We start from the raw sequence: 24,945 nt of genomic DNA, 5'->3' as shown, positions 1-24,945 counted from the left end.
TTGTGTCTGACTCTTTGTGACTGCATAGACTACAGCATGCCAGGCTTCCCTGTCCTTCACCACCTCCTGCAGTTTGCTCAAACTCATGTCCATTGAGTTGGTGATGCCATCCAACCGTCTCATCCTCTGTCGCCCCCTTCTCCTCCTGCCCGCAATCTTCCCCAACATCAGGGTCTTTTCCAATGAGCTGGCTCTTCACATCAGGTGGCCAAAGTATTGGAGCTTCAGCATAAGTCCTTCCAATGAATATTCAGAGTTGATTTCCTTTAGGATTGATTGGTGTGATCTCCTTGCTGTCCAAAATGACTCTCAAGAGTCTTCTCCAGCAACACAATTCAAAAGCATCAATTCTTTGGCAATCAGCCTTTTTTATGTTCCAACTCTCACATCTATACATGATTACTGGAAAAACCATAGCTTTGACTGTATGGACTTTTGTTGGCAAAGTGATGTCTCTGCTTTTTAATATGCTGCTAGGTTTGTCATAGCTTTTCTTCCAAAAAGTGTCTTAATTTCATGGCTGCAGTCAATATCCACAGTGATTTTGGAGGCCAAGAAAATGAAGTCTGTCACTGTTTCCATTCCCCCCCCCATCTATTTGCCATGAAGTGATGGGGCCAGATGCCATGATCTTAGTTTTCTGAATGCTGAGTTTTAAGTCAGCTTTTTCACTGTCCTCTTTTACCCTTGTGGCTCAGCTGTTAAAGAATTTGCCTGCAATGCCGGAGACCTGAGTTGGGAAGATCCCCTGGAGAAGGGAAAGGCTACCCACTCCAGTATTCTGGCCTAGAGAATTCCATGGACTGTATAGTTCATGGCGTCACAGAGTCGGACACAACCGAGCAACTTCCACTCCACTTTCACCCTTATCAAGAGGCTCTTTAGTTCCTCTTCATTTTCTGCCATGGTATCATCTGCATATCTGAGGTTGCTGATATTTTTCCTGGCAATCTTGATTCCAACTTGGAACTCATCCAGCCTGGCATTTCACATGATGTACTCTGCATAGAAGTTATTAGTAATAAGCAGGTTGACAATATACAGACTTGATGTACTCCTTTCCCAATTTGGAACCAGTCTGTTATTCCATTTCTGATTCTTTTGCTTCTTGACCAGCATTTAGGTTTCTCAGGAGACAGATAAGGTGGTCTGGTATTCCCATCTCTTTAAGCTTTTAGTTTAGTCAGAAGAAAATTAAAACAGAACGATAATATTTACCAGGGCCTCCTATTGATAAGGCAAAACCACAGTACAACTCAGAAATCTGGACCTCTTACTGCCAGATTTATAGCACCTAAGGACACAGTCCCCATGAGTTTTTAATACTCAAAGACAAAATTCAATTGTAAACATTTGCCCTGTTCTATGTAATGATCTTACCAGAAAGTCCTCTAAGAAGGTCTGTAGGCTTATAGTTCATGAAAGGGAGTTTAAATGGCCAAATGCATGTTTCATAAATGGAAATATAGTCCCCGATTTTATATAACCGAATCTCACATTTACTAATTTTGGAACCAGTTAATACCAAACAGTTCTTAAGAGGCAAAGGAAAAAGAGTTGATTTCTCAGTGGAAATTTTGGGTCTAAAGAACAAGGATGGTTCTGAGTCACTGAACTACATGGGTTTTAATCTAACAGTTTTTCTTCATTTTTGACTAAGTACTTTAATCCCGAGATTAAACTACTATCCAAATGTCTTTTTCAAAAAGGAAAAAGGAAGCACTTCAACAGGATGTGCACTAAAACAGGCATCTCCTGTGTAAGTAAGTGCTAAAGGTGAATGCTCTAAACTCCCAACTTGACACCATTTCATACATGAAGACTCCTTGAGATCCCTGCAAGCGTGGACTGCTGCCAACTCAAGGAGAAAAAATATTAAGGGTATGTGAAGAATGAGGAAGAGTTGCTGTTTTACGCAAAATTCCTTTAAAGAGTAAGGACTATTTCCTAAATTTATCAAGAGGTTTTCAATCACTCTTTTTTGAAAGAGAACATAAAGGATGCGAAGGCACAAAAAGGGAAGCTGAAATCCAATTGCAATGACTACTCATGCAATTGGCCCCTTTCTACATGGCTTTATAGAAACCTCCTGAGTACCAAAGAGTTTACGCTTTTACAAAAGAAAGCTCCTACATTGTTGCATGGCACACTACTGCTTCCTTAGACCTTTCAGAAAATAATCCCCAAGTATTCTTTACAAACCCTAAAGGGTTTTCTATGTTAAAATACAGCGACAGAGATCAAGTGTAGAATAACTGCAGAACTGTGGTAATGAGTTGTACTAGTTTCATATGAGTGACTTTCTACTCAACAGAATGAGACAAAGGGCGTCACCCCATGGGCATAGTCAGTTTCACAGTGTGGACATACACATATGGATGATCTGAGGCACAAGCTGTGATTGGTCCTAAGAAGATGAAAGGCAGAATCAGGTTCAAAACCCACATCTTACGATTTCTGGTCCTTCTTTAGCAAAGATGTTGAGCGACTTCCTAAGTGTATTACATACAATTTGGATCTTTCTCCAAAGTTGCTCCTGGTACAGCATGATAAGGAAAACCAGATATCTGACTTGGTAACAGTATCCAAGGTATAGGTGTCACATTCACAGCAAGCTTCTCACTGTAGGATATCTGAGGTCTGATGCCATAGAGAGGACTATGGCCTGATCATGACTACTAGAGTTCAATTTTCAAAATTTTGGGAACAATCTGATCGTAGCCTTTCCTTCTTGTTACATTATAGGACAAGAATTTAGAGTATTCGGTCAACAGGTTCTCCCAGTAACAGGTGATGTCATCCATCTTTAAGTGGTTCAGAATAAACTGGCTTCCCCTAGAGACAAGATTAACAAGAACAGTTAAGGCATGACATTTGATAAAACTAGTAGCTTACATTTGAGTACTTACCTGTGCCAAGCACTGTTCAGAACACTTCATGTAAATTAACTCTTTGCTCGTAAGAACCAACTCTACAGCCATCGTATCTACTGCTGCTGCTGCGTCACTTCAGTTGTGTCTGACTCTGTGCGACCCTATGGATAGCAGCCCACCAGGCTCTCTGTCCATGGGATTCTCTATACAAGAATACTGGAGTGGGTTGTCATTTCCTTCTCCATAATCTCTACTATACACGTGCATTTGGAAATAGACATTTTTTTTTTCTTAAAAACAAATATATAAAGAGCCAATCCTCAGAAAGGGTACTTGATCTACTTCAAAGATTTCAGTCTAACTCTACAAAGGATGGGCTTGGGACATAGGTGAATGTGTAGTTTTCCCCAGGACAGCTTTGATTCTAATTATCTCTGTATAATGAGGCCGACATTCAGATAGCACCATGGTAACAACATTCTTATGACTTTAGCTTGGGAAAAGTAGGAATGATTAAAGTGGAAAAAGAAAAATGAACATAACTTACCTTTCAGCAATTTCTTGAGCTACATCATCATTTGCTTTTACAAACTGCAACAGCTCCCTAAAATGGAAAGAATTATTAGGTTTTGAAATACAGACCATGATCATTAGTACTAAGCAGAGAGATAACATACTGAGGCCTGTAGTTAATCTTCAGATATATGGATGTTGGGTTTTTTTAAAGTAAAGCTATCAGGTCCTCACAGGATCAAAATAACAACAACAAAAAAAGTACTTTGCACATAGGCGAAACAATCTGTTGTAGTTTTGGAACATATTTGGGAAAACAGAGATATATTCAATGATACACACCAAAAATCAATAGTGAAGAAAAATTTTCCCTCCTGTCTCTTCCTCTGGTCCCCAGAAGAGGGCACTGGGCTTACATTTCTGGCCCTTCTCCATATGCCGTCCTAGCTCTTCCCATCATGAGAGGAAATTTGCCTTCGTTTCACTGAGGCCAGTTCTCACACTGTATCTGAAAATTCTTTTGACGATATAACACGATTGAATACCCATATCTATTTAGTCTGAGAGATTAGTGCTTTTCAATGCATACTATCTGAATGTTACATTTTGAATCAGCATTAGAGCACTTAAAAAATTAAATCCCACTCAGTCTAGTTGGATAATAATGCAATACTATCTTTGAAAACAAAATTAAAAAAAAAAAAAAGCTTTCAGTGGAAAAAGTCATTAGGAGTAAATGTCTTGAATGGCTGGGGACTTAGAGGCAGACTGTGGGAGTCATCAGAGACTCCGCTTGAGGGACGGCTACTTACTGGACGTTGGAGAGGTCTGTTTTTACTGGGATGTAGTGAACCCATGGCTTCAGCTGTGGGTAGAAGAATTCCAGCCACTCGTCACCAACATGGAAAACAAGTGAACCACACAGAAAGAGGTGTTTGAACCGGAAACTTGCAGCAACACCCCGAAAATTAAACAAATACCTGGAAAACAGAGAGCAAAATATACTTGATACTATATTCCTGCTACCACACATGACATTTTTTTCTTATCCCCTCTTCTTCTCCCCTTTTATTACCCTCTCTTCTTTCTCTTTCCACTTTCAATTTTCAAGGACCCATCAGCATGTCCCTGTGGAGTTCCCATAAACTCCTTGCTCTTCCAGGGGTTAGAGCCTGTTCCTGGGAATATCAGCGTGAGGGGGAAAAAGAAATACTTTCTCCAGGCAGAGACAGATAGAGCCAGCAGCTGGGTGCTGGGCAGAGCGGACACAAGGCTCAATGGAAACAATATCTCACCCTTTGTTTACAAGTTTTTCTAGGCCTAAAGTCTCGAACTCATCATGGTCCCCCCGCAAAGCCTGGTTTTTCCCATAGTGTTCCCTATCTGGTCATAGGTATGCCCTGTTCCCTGTTTCCTCTTAAGAAGTCTGGAGAAGACAACCAGGCATGCCTAATCAATCTTCAAAGAAATGCCCCCTGGAAAATAAAGCTAATAACTAAGAACATTTTCTTCTCAGAATTTCTGGTACCTGTCTCTAACCAGAGCTGCTTCTACTCTGTAGTTCCCACTATGCAGTGTAATTACCATTCATTCCTCTGAGTATTCCCACTGCCCACCTCCTGACCTTGTTTTACCTTCATCTCATTCTTAGTCTTGACATTTAAATATAATACATTAGTTACATATTCCTCATTCATGTTGAACCTTAAACTATTTTTATTAACTTAATAAATGACTGATCTAACTTCAGCTCTTGGCTGTGTGGGGTGCGGAGAGGGGACCCCATCCCTTTGATTATGGGCATGCAGGCCCCCTGGAAGCAGGGACCATTGTCCCTGTTTCATTGTCTCTGCAGTTCCCACAGAACCCAGTCCAGAGCTTTGTGCACAGCAGGCTCTCAGTAAGCAATAACTAATCAATTAACGTGACTTTCACAAACCCCAGCTGGACCCTAGTATTAAAATCCTCACCCAAAGAGAAGCTATTCCAAAAGAAATAGGGAAAACCAGAAGAGTCAGGAGTCCTGGAAATCTTACTTGTATTTGCAATGATCCACAAGATGGACATCCTTAGCAGCTGGCTTTCCCAAGGTATCCTTTCAGGGAAAAGGAAGTTGTTAGTATTAGCAGCAGGGGCATTTATTGAAGACCACTGTGCAACAAGGGTCACTGAACATTTCATCAACATGACCTCCCTGAAGTCTCAGAATGCACAAACTCAGGAGGCAAGACTGTCTCACTTTATAAATGAAGCAGCCAAGGCTTTGAGAAGTTGGGAGACTTGCTCAAGGTCACACAGCTTTAAGTAGAAGAGCTTGGGCTTTAACTTGGTCTGTGTGATTTTAGAGTTTAAGCTTCCCTGGGGCCATGTGACTCTTCGTCTGCACTCAGGAGGTCATGGCCTGCAGCACAACTCACTCTGTGTAAATCATACGGCAAAGGAGCTTACAAACGGTGGCTGGTGGGCTTTAGAGGTGTAGCCCACACACAGATTTTGTTGCACTAGCAAAGTATTTGAAAAATAAATATTCAAACCACTGCCCAGCATTTGTAAGTGGCAGGATACTTCTTATAAAAACCGATTTCCACCTTTCTTGGGGAAAAAAAAAGGAGGATGTGGCAAAGAGAGCTCCTATTCTCCCTGGCAGAAATGACTGGACCTTCAGTGCTCTCTCCCGCTCACGACTGCAGCACCTGGGGGCATCAGAGTCCGAGACCCCTATCCCCTATCCATATTCCAGCCACCTTAGCAGATGGTGAGGGGAACAAGTCTTGCTTGCTTCTGCGGCCTCCCATAGCAGATGCTGTCATGAATCGATACATTTTTTCATAATTTTTATTTTTTAACAAAGTTTCTTATACTGCACCTGCTTCTGTTTGAATTAAATGATCATGTGATAAATACATGCATCTTTACTTAGTATTTCTTAGTTTTCACTTGGTTTTTCTGACAAGAAGTTTAAACATTTTCTCCTATCATCCTCAAATGGTATATGGAAATTTCAGATGAGGACATTTACAACTTAAGGGTCTTTGAATAAGGCAAGAAAGAGTTAAGAGGATAGAGATGGGACTCCCAACCAAAGAAGCCTGTCACTGCTTGTTTCACCTTAGACTCACTTGGGGAATTTTAAACAAATGAAGATGTCTATATACCATTTGCAGAGACTCTGATTTATTCTATTAATTTTTAAGCTCTCTGGTTGGATTGTATAGTCAGGGTTGAGAACCAATGGTTTAAACCAGATTTTGGCAAACTTAGTGCCCGTACGCCAGATCTGGGTCACTGCTTGTTTCTGTGCACAACCCATAAACTAAAGTTATTTTTACCTCACAAATGGCTGGAAAAAATCCAAAGGACGATATTTTTATGACATGGGAAAATTTTATGAAATTCAAATTTCAATGCCCTAAATAAGGTTTTATTGGAACACAGGCATGCTCCTTTGTTTACATATTGTCGAAGACCGCCTTCACCCTGCAGCGGCAGTGCTGAGGAACTACAGCCCAGACTGTAAGGTCCAAAAAGCCTAAAACATTTACCAGCTAGCCATTTACAGAAAATGTTTGTGACCTCTGGTTTAAACCTTCCAATTAATATAAAATATGAGTCATCATAAGGGCCCAGAAACACAATGTGAGTTTGAAAAAGAATAATTTACACATATACTAATTCTAGTCCATGGAACGGTCTCAACATTCATCCCAGCACTGAGAGGAAACCTAATGTGAAGTTCTACCCAGCTGCAATGTTCCTGGAGTGAGAATGTTCACTGCTGTAGCTCTAGTCAGATGATTGGTGATTACTTTCATAGATTTCCAGGCCTGGTTTTTGGTGTACTCTGCATCAACAAGTTTTGGGTTTTTCCGAGATAGAAGAATGAGAGGATCTCGTTCTGGACTTGTCCTATAAAAGAAACACATGACATAGAACTACGTCTCCTACACCATAAGACCACTCCCAATAGCTGAAAGGTAAGCAGTAATCGGACCCAACACGATGACCATATGCACAGATGAACAACTCACGGGTTATTTAATAGAAGAGGAGGGGGATACCAGATCCTACAGCATCTAGGTGGTCCTGGCTGTTTGCCACTGTACCCTTCAGGGCAGGGGAGTATTTGGCCCTCTCTGCTTGCATCTAGTCTTTAGGATTATGTTATACTACAGCCACATCCCAGGAAATTATTTCCCTTTTAGAAGCTTCATGTAACCTCTAATCACTGGTACTCATAGCTGTGTAACTAGGTAATCACCACTCACCAAAACAGCTACATGACCTTTGTTGGGTGTGCTCTGTAAAACCCAGTATAATATTTAAATTAAAAAGAAAACCAAAGGGCTCAAACACCTGAAAACTTATTGTAGAAAAAGTCCTAGTTATGGTTCTAGTACCAGACGATGTTGACATTTGAGGGGTCATGGACTCCCTGAGAATCTGATAACTGTGGACGCCCTCTCTACATATCCCCATATAACTTCAAGGAGTTCCTAAAAGTCTTGAAGTCCACACATGGATCCCAAGTTAAGAATCTGTAATCTGAAGATCTGAGAATCAGAGATGTTGACAAGGAACCATAAGCAATGGTTGTTGGGCTCATTTGCACTCTGAAATCCACCACCAAGTGAAGAGAGAGTGTGACAAGGACACACTAAGAAATCTGCAGAACTCTCTCCCTTCACATTCGTCTTGGTATTCATCTGTCCAACAGATACTCAGTGTGCATCTACAAGGCAGGTACTCTTCTCAACACCTGGGATATGGAGCTGAACAACATGGACTCAGTCTTCCCCTAACCTTTTTGCTTTCGCTCTACCTTCCTTCCATGCATCTCTCTCAATTTTCACCAGTTTCAGTCTACGCTTCCACCACTATTTGGCAGCCACATGGTCTGATGAAAAAGGCAGTTAGAAGAGCTAGTGATGGTTCCTGCTCTGCCATTAAGTGGGAGAGAGTCTGTGGGCACAATCATAAAGTACTCCCAGGGAACTGCAATCTCTCAGGCAAGAGGACAGCTCATTGTTCTATTCAGCATTAAATAATTAAAGCCTATCACACTCGTCACACTTTGTAAATGTCTGCTGAATGACTGGACAGATGAACTTTACTTCTTTGAATTTCAATTCAGCTAAAAGTGATTTGGCCAATAATTTGGGTTCTTCTCTAGCCTAAAATTCTGTGATTCTATGTCTTTTTCTTAGTTATCTTAGTTTTCTCTTTGAACTAGAGTTTGCCACACTCTCAAAATTGTACACATTAGCCAGAAGAGTACCTTTGTAAAATGTCAGAAAATATAATCACCTTGATCCTCGGAAATATGCTGTGGAATTTTTCTTTTTCCATGGCCACTGTGCGGCTGACCTAAAAACAGATTTCATTAGTTTCTGTGTTTCTTCCTTAACTATATAAAGAAGTGTTTGAATAATTTCTAAAGCTTAGCTGAGAGCTTTACATTTCAAAGTAAGTCTGACCCAGGCTACTCAATTCACTAGCAAGGTAATGCCCCAAATCCTTCAAGACAGGCTTCAACAGTACATGAACCAAGAACTTCCAGATGTACAAGCTGGATTTAGAAAAGGCAGAGGAATCAGAAATCAAATTGCCAACATCCGTTGGATTATCGAAAAAGCAAGGGAATTCCAAAAAACATCTACTTCTGTTTCACTGACTATGAAGTCTTTGTGTGGATCACAAACTGGAAAATTCTTAAAGAGATGGCAATATCAGACCACCTGACCTGCCTCCTGAGAAACCTGTAGGCAGATCAAGATACGGAACAATGGACTGGTTCAAAAGTGGGAAAGGAGTATATCAAGGCTGTATATTGTCACTCTGCTTATTTAACTTCTATGCCGAGTACATCACGCAAAATGCCAGGCTGGATGAATCCCAAGCTGGATTCAAGATTGCCAGGAGAAATATCAACACTTCAGATATGCAGATGACACCACTCTAACGGCAGAAAATGAAGGAACTAAAGTCTCTAGATGAAAGTTAAAGGGGAGAGTGAAAAACTGGCTTAAAACTCAATATTAAAAAAACTAAGATCATGGCATCCAGTCCCATCACTTCATGGCAAACAGATAGGGGAAAAGTGGAAACAGTGATGGATTTTCTTGGGCTCCAAGATCACTGCAGACAGTGACTGCAGCCACGAAATTAAGACACTCCTTGGAAGAAAAGCTATGACAAACCTAGACAGCAAATTAAAAAGCAGAGACATCCCTCTGCCAACAAAAGTCCATACAGTCAAAGCTATGGTTTTTCCAGTAGTCACGTACAGATGTGAGAGTTGAACCATAAAGAAGGCTGAGTGCCAAAAAATAAATGCTTTTGAATTGTGGTGCTGGAGAGGACTCTTGAGAGTGCCTTGAATTGCAAGGATATCAAACCAGTCGATCCTAAAGGAAATCAGTCCTAAATATTCATTGGAAGGACTTATGCTGAAGCTCCAATTCTTTGGCTACCTGATGTGAAAAGCGGCTCATTGGAAAAGACCCTGATGCTTTGAAAGATTGAGGGCAGAATAAGAAGAGGGTGACAGAGGATGAGATGGTTGGATGGCATCACCAACTCAGTGGAAACAAGTTTGAGCAAACTTCAGGAGACAGTGGAAGACAGGGAAGCCTGGTGTGCTGCAGTCCATGGAATTGCAAAAAGTTGGACATGACTTAGTGACTGAACAACAACGCTACTCAAAAGAAAAAGCTCTAAATGACATTATGTTCCCTTTTATTATTACTTTATCCTCTGGAGATGCTAGCTAGCAATATGCGCAAATCTACTGTTTGGTTAATAAGTTAGCAACATTGAAAGAAAAGTTCCCAAAGTAAATGACATGTTTGCTGCTACTGCTGCTGCTAAGTCGCTTCAGTCATGTCCGACTCTGTGCAACCCCATAGACGGCAGCCCACCAAGCTCCCTCGTCCCTGGGATTCTCCAGGCAAGAACACTGGAGTGGGTTCCCATTTCCTTCTCCAATGCATCAAAGTGAAAAGTGGAAGTGAAGTTGCTTAGTCGTGTCCGACTCTTAGCAATCCCATGGACTACAGCCTACCAGGCTCCTCCATCCATGGGATTTTCCAGGCAAGAATACTGGAGTGGGATGCCATTGCCTTCTCCGAATGACATGTTTAGGGCTATTTAATTCAGTACAATCAGGATTTCTTCCTTACTTTAAGCAAGAGTCTAGAGGATGAGATGGTTGGATGGCATCACCGACTCGATGGACATGAGTTTGAGCAAGCTCTGGGAGTTGGTGATGGATAGGGAAGTCTGGCATGCTGCAGTCCATGGGGTCGCAAAGAGTCAGATAGGACTGAGTGACCGAACTGAACTGATTGATAAAATTACTAGGCAACAATAACTGCAGAAAATATCAGATACCGAATCAAGGGCAAGGAAATAAATCACTTCCTGACTTTATGTTTTAGATGCATAGGAAGTATTATCAGATTTAGTCTGATTTTGCAAAGCACTCTGGTATCCTCAAACTGTACTTAGTGCTCCATAAAGACCAAGTCCGCGAAATTCAGTTCTCAGTACCAGTTACCATAACCAGCTTCCCTTGCTGAAACTGCTAGCTCACAGATGCATCATTTTTTTTTTTAAACACCAAAAACATTTTGTATCGGGGTACAGCCAAATAACAATGTTGTGATAGTTTCAGGTGACAGATGCATCATTCTTAACTTACTTTGTGGGAACCCTTCACAGATGTTTTTGCAGCGTCTTTCTCTGAAAAAGGAGGGGGTCAAACTGAAGTGGAGTTCATGAGGGATTGGTGAGCTGTTTGCTATAATGGAGAAACTTCGCACATAAACTTTTCAGGTAGAGGTACTGTTCAGATACAAATAGTGTCCCATTACTCATTTCTCTTAAGTGAGCCAGTCCTCCATATTTTCCTGGCTTATCTTCCAGTTCTTTCTCACTGGATCATCTTTACCTGATTCTCCAGTCCAACTATTTTTTGCTCTGTCCCATACTCCCTCCTAACAAATCAGAACTACTGTAGCACTGGGGGGTGAGGTGCCGGGGAGAGGGGGTTCCTAGGTGGAACTAGTGGTAAACAGCCTGCCTGCCAATGCAGGGGACATAAGAGATGCAGGTGTGATTCCTGCACATTCCTGCACACATACACACATTGTGTGTGTGTGTGTGTGTATATATACACACACACATTGTGTATATACATTTGTATATATATATATATACACACACACACACAACTCATTCTTACAACCTTACAAGATGGCTTTTATTATCCCTACTTTACACAGTTGAGGCCTTTAAGAGGCTAAGCAATTTGCCTAGCATTACACAGCTAGTAAGGTTTAAATCCAGAGTCCCTGTTTTTAAGCCCTATTCTATCTTTACTTTCCGTTCATGCACAATATTCCATTTTATAGCCACGTCATCAGAGAAGGCAATGGCACCCCACTCCAGTACTCTTGCCTGGAAAACCCCATGGACAGAGGAGCCTGGTAGGCTGCAGTCCATGGGGTCGCTGAGGGTTGGACACGACTGAGCGACTTCACTTTCACTCTTTACTTTCACGCAGTGGAGAAGCAAATGGCAACCCACTCCAGTGTTCTTGCCTGGAGAATCCCAGGGACCGGGGAGCCTGGTGGGCTGCCGTCTATGGGGTCACACAGAGTCGGACACGACTGAAGCGAATTAGCAGCAGCAGCAGCAGCAGCAGCCATGTCATAATTTACTCCATTCCTTATTGGTGAGCTTTCAGGTAGTTTTAAACTTTCTACTTTAAGAAACAACATTGAAGTGAATATCCCTGTATGTACATTTTTGCATACTTGTTTAATTACCTTCTCAGGATAAGTTCTTAAAGTAAAATGGCTGGGTCAAAGGATATACACATTTTACATTTTGATATACTGCTCAACTACCCAACCAAAAACACTGAAATTTTGAGTATAAATTTCCTTAGTCCCTGGGAAAGCTGAATTTAATATAGACAGACTTGAACCACATATCATCTGTTTTTCCTCTCCCTCATTTTTCCCACCCACCTATCCACCCCTTCAGAAGACCCATGTTAGGATTTCTGTCTTTGGGCAAGCACTAACACTGGTGCTGCCCCAGCCCTCTTTTATAACCCCACTCCTCTGCTGACAGTAGAGTGAATTCTTTAAATCCACAGCAATACTGAATTCTTCTACAGGGTGAAAAGTCAGTCTATGGGGACAAACTCCCAGAAGAGTATAAAGATGGAAACACGCCAGGCAGACACCAATGCAGATCAGGAAACAGATTACTAAAGTTTCAAGGTAAGAAATGAAATCATGAGGCTAGAGATTTTGAATGGAGGGCTCTAAAAAATAAAATTGCAATTCTAAAATCATGAATAAATTCAGCTCAAGAATAAAAGGTGAAGATATCAAAAGAAAAACATATTAACGATTTTTAAAACATATTCTATCTCCCTAAAAATTGCTTATTAGTTTACAAACAATAAGAGTACACAGTAAAAGAGAAGGATACACTTAAGAGTTGTTGCAGATTAAAACAAGTTAAAGACACATAAGGACTAAATACAACACAAGATGCTGGACTGGATCCTGTATCTGAGAAGAAATGTGTCTTATGGGATACTGTTATGACAATTCAATGTTGAATTAACATTGTTTCCTGTAACTGATAATTGCAATGTGATTATTAAGGGAACACTCTCGCTCTTAGGAATCATGCAGCAAAGAATTAAGGGGTACAGAGCCATAAAGTATGCAACATACTCTCTAATACTTCAGAAAACAAGAAATTATGCAAATATTACACATGTAGCCTACACATACATTGAAGGACACAATGAATCAAGTTATTATCTGATAGAATACCATGCAACTGTTTAAAAGAATGAGGCAGTTTCCTATGTACTGCAGCAACAGCTGCTGCTAAGTCACTTCAGTCGTGTCCGACTCTGTGAGACCCCACAGACGGCAGCCCACCAGGCTCCTCTGTCCCTGGGATTCTCCAGGCAAGCATACTGGAGTGGGTTGCCATTTCCTTCTCCAATGCATGCATGCATACTAAGTCGTTTCAGTCGTGTCTGACTCTGTGTGACCCCATGGACAGCAGCCCACCAGTCTCCTCCATCCACAGGATTCTCCAGGCAAGGGTACTGGAGTGGGGTGCCATTTCCTTCTCCACCTATGTACTGACATGGAAAGATTTCTAAGACACACCAATTAGTGGGGGAAAAGTTGCCTAAGTGGGACACACTGATAAATTTTTATAAGCACACAAAGTTTTAATATTCAGAAAAAAGTTGTTTTTAAAGAGATTTTAAAAACAAAGTAGATGTACAGCAGGTGGAAAAAGAGCTACAAAAAGAAGAATGTGAAAAGGGTATTTGCAAGCACCTGAGGGCAAAAAAAAGAATTAGAAAACTAAAGTCAAGAATAACTTGGTGAAAAAATGTTAACAACGTTATTATTTTTCTCTCTCTCAAAATTATGTTCAAAATGAAATGCTAAATAAAAAATGACAGTCTCACAGTCTGGCGGACACAGGAAATATTAACGAGTGGAAGATAATGCACTTGGAAACCTGGATTTCAGGCCTAAATTGGTTCCTTGACCAAAGTCACTTAACCTCTCTGAGTCTGCATTCCCTCATCCCTGAAAGAAAGAGCTGGACAAGAACAACGAAGTATGAGGCCAAGTTATCTTAAAAAATAATTTCCCAATTAAACCTACTGAATAATTGACTTGTTTATTTAACCAGTGGCTCTAGCAGACAAAGAGGACTACAGCCCTACATGCTTCTCCAGAAAAGGGATGTTCTCTTCATCTCATTTAAATATGTAGTCACACTTAATACAGGTGATAGATATTTGTGAAAATGAAGTTGAATTAAATTATTGCTTTCTCTACATCTGAGAGAAGAACTAGAAAGACTGTGTTTCTAGAAGTTTACTAATTAGGCACCAATGTCATTTGGATCATTAATGTAAAATGTAGCTAGGTAAGAAACAACTACAGCTTGATGAATGAGACGATCTAAATTCTGAAATGATGGCAGGATGCAGACAACAGGCCAAGGCAGGTTTCAATCCTCAGTTACAGATGATCTGAAATAAGCTTGAACTTGAGATGCCGATGGGACATTTATGCCCACCCCATCCCTGCCTGAAGAGCTTGGCTCTTAATTATAAAGTACATTTATGTTCTTCCAAGTAATTTTCTATCCTTCCCCACAATATGATCATTTATTCTTTCCTACTTTTAAAAGAAATTCACTCTTAAAGAATCTTAAAAGTATAGAAAAATTTAAAGAAGAAAAAAAAGAGGCTTCTATTATCCCTCCCACAGAAGCACTGCTGACATCTTTTCTATGGATATGCAAATACTTCTATACACATATAAAATTGCTTATGCTATAAAGTGTTTTTTTGTGTTTTAGCTTAAAAGTTAGTCATTTTACAGAAAATAATTGTTTATACTTAACTGTTTACTTCAAGGTGACCCAAAAAGAGGGACAAATAAAACCTCTCTAGAGGACCTACCTTACCAGATCTTCCCTGAAGAGGTCCCACCGTCCAAGACCCATAGGATATATTGGCCAAACAGCAGGTCCTCCTTCCCAAAATGTCCAAGCAGGATACATGATATCATGGTACTCTAATGTCTTCAACAGAAAGAGAGAGGTTATTTTAAATCAGTCTTGGAGCAGAGGAAGAAGCAGCAAACTGCACTCATGTCACGGAATCTGGAAAAGGCCTTGCCCCTGTGTTACGCCATCAAAGACACATCTAAGTCTAGACTCTGGATGCTAAAAGGCAAAAATGATCATGGGTTAAAATTCATGGGCTGACTGAATCCCAGAATATGAAATCACACTAAATGTCAACTTTTCCAGTTCCCAAAAGTTGTGTTTTTCTAGAAGAAATATACTGTTGGAGGTTTTAGTTTAAGGAAACGATATACCCAATTCTGAATGACCACATAGCTTTCTCATCTTTTAACTGATATCATACTTGGAGAGTATATGGTCCTGCTGCTACTAAGTCGTGTCCGACTCTGTGCGACCCCATAGATGGCAGCCCACCAGGCTTTGCCGTTCCCTGGTATTCTCCAGGCAAGAATACTGGAATAGGTTGCCATTTCCTCCTCCAATGCATGGAAGTGAAAAGTGAAAGCGAAGTCGCTCAGTCGTGTCCGACTCTTCGTGACCCCATGGACTGCAGCCTACCAGGCTCCTCCGTCCACGGGATTTTCCAGGCAAGAGTACTGGAGTGGGATGCCATTGCCTTCTCCATATATGGTCCTACCAGTTCTTAATGATTTCCTAGATAAGTCTTATAGGAGCAAGAATTAGGAAATACAATGCAATAGTTAAGAGTGTGGGCTCTTGAGAAAGATTATCTGACTCCACCTCTTTCCAACTCTAGGCAAGTTACTTAATTTTCCTACGCTTCAGTTTCCTTATCTTTATAACTAGAGAAATGATAATATCAATAATAGTATCTATCTAACAGGCTTGTTTTAAATATTAAACGAGTTAATACATGTAAATAACTTAGAACAGTGACATATAGTAAATACTCAATAAGTGTTAGTGTTACCTAATACTGTGGCGCTTCTGAGCTCATATTGGTTGGTCAATAAGTTCTGAGTTATTTTTTGGTTATTTTTCTTTTTTAATCGGGGTCAAAAGTAATGATGGGCAGAAAGGGGGTAGGGGTATTATCCCACACCTTTTGAAAAAAGTTTGAAACCATTTGAAACCTTTATATGGTTACTTCTGTTAAAATTCTGGCCAGTGATAAGCCTCTAATTCTACTGTCTTCCACTGGAATTACATATGCAATATGCTGTTTGCCTTCTTTCAAATATTTAAAAAATGGTATGCGATTCATCAAGCACCTCAGGCATAACAGCTGCTCAAAAGAAACTGCATATTTATTATAAAGCTGACAGATGAAAATCCCTGCCTGGCAAACTAGGAGTCATTGGTTTAAAAAAAAAAGAAGCAGGGGGAAGGAATTAGAGATGAAAGGAAAGTTAGTATATTGATGATCATACTTCATTATCTGCAGAAAAAAAACAGATAAATAATAAACATAAACCCTTACTGACTTACATGGGAGCCTCTATCTGTTTCTGAGAGGGCTTCATGACAAATAACGGGACCAAGCACTTTTGAGAATTGAGGCTAAACCATGGGAAATGCAACACAATGTGGCCTCAGCCCACTTGCAGCACAGGAAATAAACAAGTCTAGACAGAAAGTAAACTCTGATAAAGAAAAAGTGGGGAAAAAGTCCCTCTGCTTTGGAGACACTAAATCAGAAACAGTTCCTTTTCCCAAAGTCTGCAGGGTTTTCCCAGACCTACTCTTCTCCCATAGAGTTTTCCATCCACTCTCTTCTAGCCTCCCCCATCCCTGCCCCAAGTGCTTTCATATTTAGTCCCTAGGGAATGAAGGCCCATTCCTGCTAATACACCATTTGCAAGAAGCTGAGCACTAAGATATTAACTGTGCCCTATTCTCCAAGCCCACAAGCATGTTCCAGCACTCCTATCTCTCCATAACGAGACTCGAAGATCACCCTCTCACATGTCCCCCTCAGGTACCTCAGGCCTATCCCCTCAGTGTACTGTTTGGGTGCAAACTGTGTGGTTATTTGAGAACCTTTAGTCTGACCATTAGCCTGGCTAGGACCCTGGGATATAGTGGCCAGGCAGATGATACGCAGTAGCATGGGGGATATATACATTGTAGGAGCTCAATATTTTTGTTGAAAGTCCATGAGCTTTCTTGGGTCACTCTCTCCCATGCTCTGCAGGTTCTCTGAACCCCACCTCCAATGTCTTAGAGGTTCCTCAGGCTTCTCTCATTCCTCACCCTCCACCCTCAGCCCTAGCTAAGATCCCAAGCAATCATACTCATCACTTACAGGTCCTCACCTCCTCCTCAGTCTTATCATTCAATGACTGTGAAGCTAACAGGGACACAGACCCGCTTTGGAACCTCAGGCCTCATCCACACCATTACCCATCAGACTCTGCCACATTCAGTCATCTCCTGCTTATGACCTAGAATACCACCCTCCATCCCCTCAGACAGCCCTTTCTGTACTTACCTTACTGAAGGAGAAGATTGGAATGGCAGGCTCCATCCATTTAGGAACCTGAGGATAATCTCGCACATTGATCACCATCTCCATGTCAGGGAGGCGCCCAATAACTTCCAAAATAAAGTGTTCAACACCACTACACCTGTCAACCAGAAATACCACAACTTCACCAGATCAGTGCCTGCTCTCAGACAAGGCAGGGTCCCACTGACACTTTAAAGGTAAGACAACCCAGCATTCAGATCACTGGCCTCCTGCAAAGCGTCCTGAGAGCAATGCTTCTGAAAGGACTATTCCACTCTTTCATGTGGTGCAAGTTATCTTTTCTGGCTAAGCTTCTCCAGCTTACAATAATAAAATTCTCCAACTAGAGCATCCTAAGTTTGATGGGAACATTATTGCTACTCCTATCACTTCCTCTCCTCTTTTCATTTCCAGCATTTATTTCTCCTACATGGAATAGTTTAATTAGTAAGCAAGATGTAAATTTTGATAGGAACTGGAAAAGCTGATTTTCTAATTATGTCCCCTGGGCTTTGCGTCTCACAAGGACATTATTTTTATTTCCACCATAACTAAGTCTCATAGTTTATGAGGAAGGATAAAGAACCTTTCATTACCTTCAACCTAAATACAGAACATTCTCAAGAGCAGCTTTGCAAGCCAGAAAGAATGCCAGGTACGGAATCACAAAGATTGTAACATAGCTTTCAGAACAGATTTTCTAAAAGGATTTCTGGAAAGAAAGTAAGTATACACTGAGAGCTAACTTTCCTGCCCCATCCTTGAGGTCCGGACCAGCACAGTACTGGTAGCAACATTCCAAGGTCTGACCAAAATTTTCTGGCAGTGTGATAATGACTGATTTATATATAGGGTGATGACTACATATCAATATATAGGGTGATTACTAAATATCAATCGTTCATAAACGTAAGAAAAGATGGTCAACTGTACTACTAACAAATAAATGCCCCCAAAGCCACAATTATAAAAACAGAGAATAAAATGGTGCTTATCAGAGGCTGGGGAAAGACGGGATAGGACAGATGTTGTTTAAGGGAACAAAACTTACAAGGAGCAATAAATAAGCCATAGGGATCTAATGCACAGTGAAATGAATATAGATAACAAAATGGTATGATAATTATCAAACTTAAGAGACTATAATTTAATCATTTCCACTACTAAAAAAGAAAATAATTATGTAACATGATATAGAAGTGCTAATTGTTGCTACAATAGAAATCATATTAAAATAAACTTATCAGACTAATGTTATACACCTTAAATTTACACATTATATATTAAATATATTTCAACAAAAAAGTATCAACATGACAAAAGAAAAAATCTAGTGAAGCTACATGCTACTTTCTACCAATCAGATTGTCAAAGATCAAAAGAGCCTGATAATACATAGTGTTACTGAGTGTGTGAGGTCTGTTCTGAGCATGTGATAAGAGGGTGGTGAATGTGTAAAAACAACCTCTTTGGAGGACAATTTGCTCCTATTTATTGAGATTTAAAAACACTTTATTTGCCCAATTAATTTTACTTCTATACTGTAGATATATTTACAAAGGGACTTCCCAGGTGGCGCTAGTGATAAAGAACCCGCCTGCCAATGCAGGAGACCCAAGAGATGCGGGTTCGATCCCTGGGTCGGGATGATCCCCTGGAGGAGGAAATAGCAACCCACTCCAGTATTCTTGCCTGAAGAATCCCATGGACAGAGGAGCCTGGCAGGCTACAGTCCATGGAGTCACAAAGAGTCAGACACGACTGAAGCAGCTCAGCATGAGTGTTCAAAAGTCTAAGTTCAAGAACGCTCACTGCAGCGTTGTTTCCATTAGTCAAAAATTAAAGGGGAGAGATGGGGAATAATTAAGCATTCATTGATACAGAACTGAATAAAGAAATCCATACAATGGGATTTTTATGCTGCTATGAAAGAGTTCTCCATGTACTACTCCTATGGAACAATTTCAAAATCTACTGATACATGGAAAGGAAAAGTAAATTGCAGAACAGAAGATACAGCATATTCTGGTTTGCTGGTGAATCTAGACAATTGTATATGCAGATTATTTCTGGCAGGATATACAACTGTAGCTGTCTCTTGAGAGGAAGACTCAGGGACTAGTGGTATGGTGGAGGGCATCATTGTATATACTTTTGAGTTAACCAAGTATTTTACCATGTGCATATAATACTCCTTTGATGTTAAAAAAATTACTAGTTACAAAGTTTAAAAAATGTATTATTATATTTTATTATATATTATTAATTATATAATAATATTATTACATATGATTATAATAATACATTTACATGTATTTACATTTACATGTTAACAGCTAAAACATTTGCTATTTTCTTTCACACCTGGCTTTTAAAATAGCACTCTATCACGTACTGCATGATTCTATTTATATAAAACTCAAGGAAATAATCCATAATGAGAGAAAGCAAATCAGTGGATACCTGAGGACAGGGATAGGACAGGAGGAAGGCCTGACAGGGAAAAGGGGAAAGAAGGGCCACAAGGTAACTTTTGTAGTGACAGGTTCATTATCTTGGCTACAAATACATATATATATATGAATATATATTAGATACATATTTTGATATATGTATCAAATTGTACACTTTAGATATGTGCAATTTATGTCAACCATACTTCACTAATGCTATTATTTAAAAAAAAAATGTTATTCTCTATCTTTGAAATGATGCATCTCCAGGTGCTTAATTAGATGGTGCTCCAGTTCCTTAGCTCATCCTTGAAATGGTGAGTTTACATGTCCTTTTGTTCAGAACTGAATTCTTTAAATGTCACTGATATTTCTCAAACTGGGTGAATTAAAAGATCTAGACCTAGAAAGATACTACTTTTGGCCAGATAAAAGTCTGAGATATTACACAACTGTGTCCATTTCATTAAGCTGGTTCTAAATATTTTGTTTTGTTTCTCTTTTATTTAACTCTCAATTCTTTAGCTGTGTATGTAATTGGGGCAGGGAACTTTCAATGTATTAGAACTCTAGACGATTTTATTGCCAATGAAAGGTCCCATCCTCTCTTAAGAATATTTCTAAGAGCTCAAGATTCTGACCACAATGCTCTGGAGTCAGGAATAAGAGCTATGTGCCTTGCAGAAACTTTGAGAGCACAATTTAATTCGATCCGGAGATTGTTCAGCTAACTATCAAACACTGGAAAACCTTTTAAAGTCCAAAAGGATCTATATTCATATTTTCTTTCTCATTTGTAGAAATCACAAATTCCTCTATACTCATAATTTGTAGTTAAAGTCTCTACTATTGCTCCAAGTAATGAAACAAATGTCTATTTAAAATATCTCAATGATTTTCCCCACTACCACCTTACTTGCCCCTGACACTTGAAAACCAAAATTGTGATTACCTCAGAATATGGGATATTAAATGATCTTTATATTTTTCTGTTGTTGTTTTTATGTATTTTTGACAGTGAAAATACACTACTTTGTAATGAAGTTATTATGACAAAATATAAATCCTTGTGACCAAATAGATGCTTGTTTTTTTACAATACTGCTCATTTATTTTACTTGTAATGGCATACGTCATTTAGAAAAAAAGGTCTTAGTAAGGGAATACTCTGCCTTTGTAATTTTATAAAGATTTGAGGGTTTTTTTTTTTAAAAAAAAAGGACTCCTGGGAATTCCCTGGCGGTCCAGTGGTTAGTACTCTGAGCTCTCACTTCACTTCCCCGGACACGGGTTCAATCTCTATTTTGGAAACCAAGATCGCACAAGCCAGGCAGCTGCGCCAAAAAAAAAAAAAAGGCTTGAACGAGGAAGGTTTATTATTTGTTGTAAATAATGCTGCCTAAGGGCAATTTCCAGGCTCAGTCTGTGACCCTCCCCATCAGCCTTTAGCCCACTGATAAGGAACTTCAGCTCTCACAGCTAAAGTCCTGCCCAGAGTGGCCTGTGTAATCTGCAGCCCTAGTTATTTCTCTTGCCTTTCTGCCACCTTTCTTTGAATAGTCAGTATCTAGAACAATAGCTGTCCCCTGACAATCAGTCATCGCTTCTTCTTCAACCCAGCTCACTCACACTAGTTAACATTAGCCTGTGTCCTGCAGCTGCTGTATCTGGAGAAGAAGGGGTAGAGCCAGATCCAGTACAACCAGTGATGTGCCCCAGCCTTACAAAGAGAGAGGAGACAGATGTCACTATTGTGTGGTCCTGAAATGTGAGGGTTTACTTCTAAGTCCCTTTAATTGGACTATATTAGAGTGTCAGTTGCTCAGCCGTGTCTGCTCTTGTGACCCCATGGACTGAAGCTCACCAGGCTCCTCTGTCCATGGAATTCTCCAAGCAAGAATACTGGAGAGGGTTGCCATTTCCTTCTCCAGGGGATCTTCCCAACCCCAGGATTGAACCCGGGTCTCCTGCATTGCAGGTGGATTAGTATTAAGTAAGCAATAAGGTCAGAAATATATGTACCTTACAGCTCTTACCTTGAGGGGAACATGCAGTCACTTTCCCGGTATAATCTGTTCTTAATTATCTGATAGTGGGTCCCTAGCTTCCGTCTGACTACCTCTGCCATCATCTTCCTGGAGATACCGCCTCGGAAAGGAGTTAGATCCTCTTCTATGACACTGGAAAAGAAGGGGAATCATCAAGGAAAGCAGCCCAAGAGAAGGGTACCATCCCAACTCTTCCTATCTGTAGGTCTGGGCTCAGTATTAGAGAGCATAGAAAGCTTCGGGAAAGAAGAGGGAGCAGGAATGAGCAACCTCTTTCCCAGAAGCACCACAGGTAACCTAAAATAACAACAAAGCAACAGAAACGAAAAAGCAAGCCAATATCGAGCATCTCTTCCCCCTCCTCCACCTGGCCTGCCCCTCCCTTGCCTGATGCATATTCCTTCTCAATACTCCTGTCACACCTGTGTCCTCCCAGTCACTGCAGTCCCGCTGACCTTTCCTTCTCCGAATCCCACAGAAGGCATAGCTTATGCCTTACAGCTTGAAACCAAGTCTTAACGTTCTAGCCTGTTCGGCCCCTACCACCCCACATACTCCAGCAGTATGTGTGACTGACAGGAGTAACTAGGAATTACACTATTTTGTATCCCTTTTAAGGCTTGGTACAAACCAAGTTTTCAGTAAGTATCACATGCATCAGGTAAATTTTTTGAGGAATTATAAAATAATGAATGTAATGAGGAGTTAAAGGACTGTTATTTAACTGATAAGGAATCTGATATCTAGAGAACTGACTTGGATCTGAGACCTGAATCTGGCACTAGAATGTAAGGCTGATTTCAAAGTAATCTTTCTACCATCACACCCTAGCCTTAATTTGCATACATTAAAAGATAACCAACAGGAAACATAATTTGATTCATTTAAAAATATGTTCATTCCTTCAACAATATTTATGGAGTACTTACTGAGAGTAGGGCTTCCCTTGTGGCTCAGCTAGTAAAGAATATGCCTGCAATGAGGGAGACCTGGGTTCCATCCCTGGGTTGGGAAGATCCTCTGGAGAAGGGAAAGGCTACCCACTTCAGTATTCTGGCCTGAAGAATTCCATGGACTGTATAGTTTACACGGTTGCAGAGTCAGACACAACTGAGTGACTTTCACTTACTGAGAGTCAGCACCAGGAATACAACAGCCAATGTAGGACATATGCCTTGACCTCAAGAAGCTTTCAGTCCAGTGGGGAATGCAAACAAGTACATTCCTACAGGGAGTTAACAGGCAATGCTGAGACCACCTGGGCCTCTACTATCCCAGTGTATTTTTATTCTCTAGAAATCAGAAAACCACCTCAGGGACCCTGTCTGCTCTCTGACCACTGCAACCAAGGTCTCTTGGGGATTTTAGGGGATTTCCTCCTGACAAGATCTAAATTCTTAAAGATGGGTGAAAGAAAAGAACTCACCCGTGGTAACAGCTGCAGTTTGGACTTGAACATGGTTCGTAATTCTCCAAAGCCCTGTTAATTTGGTCAATAAATACTTTCCATTTTGAACCTTCAAAAAGTGAAAAAAATGAAGGTTAACAAAACACCCCTGAGTATTCTTATTCACTAGCAGCAGGTAAGTAGAATCCACAGAAAGCCAAAACTTTTATTAGACACCCCCTTTTCATCCCACTGGTGGAAATGGACAGCCAGGAAGGTTTCATTCTACAGCTCTCCAGCACTCAGGTCAAGTCTGCTCCTCTACTCTGGCTGCCAGACATCCAAGAAAGGGGAAAATTTCCAAGCTTAATGCCCGGCACTCAGAAGGTTACGGATAAATTGGTCACACAGATACTCAGTTTTTACTAATCAAACTGAGCCCTATAAAGAGGATCGATTAAAAGCCACAGTAATTAACCCTCCTTTAATCTCTTCACGCAATGGACTAAGAACACTACACACACACACACACACACACACACACACAATGGACTACGAACACACACACACACACACACACAATGGACTACGAACACACACACACACACACACACACACACACACACACACACACACGAATTATCCCCCAGTGTGTCTTAGGGAGGTGCAAGGTAGCCAAGCGTGGGCCATACCCGCTGTGGGCATGCCCTCCCCTACCCACTATCGCTCTGAATTCTGTAGGATGGGTTACTCTCCAGGGTTCTAGGCAGGAGAAGCAGTGCCGGACACCCAGAGGCTCTCTGCTCCGAAGAGCCGCCGTGCCCGCTGCCCAGCTCTGCGCCGCAGCGGCCACAGCACGAAAGCGGCGCCAGCAGCGCGGGAGAGCGAGGGGCGCGGGAGAGCGCCCCGGAACGCGGCCAGACCCCGAGCCCCATCGGTGAGCCCGGCCCTGTACGGAGCACACCTGACTCCTTCTCGCGGCCCGGCACCGGGGGCAGGAGTAGCAAAAGCAGCCACAACCAAAGCTGGGAGGACACCCCCAGCTCCATCGCCTGCCACCCAACCGCGGAGTCCCAGTTGCTGCGCGGACGAAAGCGGAGCCCCGCACAAAGATGGCCGAGGAGCCGCACCACGTGGGCGGAGGGCCGCCCAGCGCAGTGACGGCAGAGCGCCGCTGGCCTCCCGGTCCTGGTCCCGAGCCCAGCAAGCTGCGCAGCTTCTCTGGTAAGGCGGCACAGGTAGTCAGCCGCTGACGTGCTTGTTTGTTTAGAGCTGAACTCGCACTCTTTATATATACATATATATATGCATCTCTCGACTGAGCGACTTCACTTTCACTTTTCACTTTCATGCATTGGAGAAGGAAATGGCAACCCACTCCAGTGTTCTTGCCTGGAGAATCCCAGGGACAAGGGAGCCTGGTGGGCTGCCGTCTCTGGGGTCGCACAGAGTCGGACACGACTGAAACGACTTAGCAGCAGCAGCATCCATCTCTCAGATAAAATCGAATCGCAGGAGAGAATGAATAAATGGCACCCTGGGGAAA

General features: G+C 41.2%; 1 protein-coding gene across 1 annotated transcript; it reads right to left on the bottom strand.

The window, feature by feature from the left end:
- Positions 1-1,452: 1,452 nt before the first annotated feature.
- POGLUT1 (protein O-glucosyltransferase 1) lies at positions 1,453-24,523 on the bottom strand. Its single transcript, NM_001014903.1, has 11 exons — positions 24,364-24,523; positions 23,439-23,529; positions 22,001-22,144; positions 17,494-17,629; positions 14,914-15,035; positions 8,691-8,750; positions 7,193-7,292; positions 5,423-5,481; positions 4,199-4,366; positions 3,421-3,477; positions 1,453-2,835 (listed from the first exon to the last, which is right to left on the bottom strand). The coding sequence occupies exons 1-11, from the start codon at positions 24,446-24,448 to the stop codon at positions 2,679-2,681; spliced, it is 1,179 nt and encodes a 392-aa protein (NP_001014903.1). The 5' UTR covers positions 24,449-24,523; the 3' UTR covers positions 1,453-2,678.
- Positions 24,524-24,945: the final 422 nt, after the last annotated feature.

This window comes from Bos taurus, chromosome 1, assembly GCF_002263795.3.
Source record: "Bos taurus isolate L1 Dominette 01449 registration number 42190680 breed Hereford chromosome 1, ARS-UCD2.0, whole genome shotgun sequence".
Lineage (NCBI taxonomy): Eukaryota > Metazoa > Chordata > Mammalia > Artiodactyla > Bovidae > Bos > Bos taurus.
Note: the sequence above shows the minus strand (reverse complement) of the source record. Positions and strands in the feature narration are given on the sequence as shown.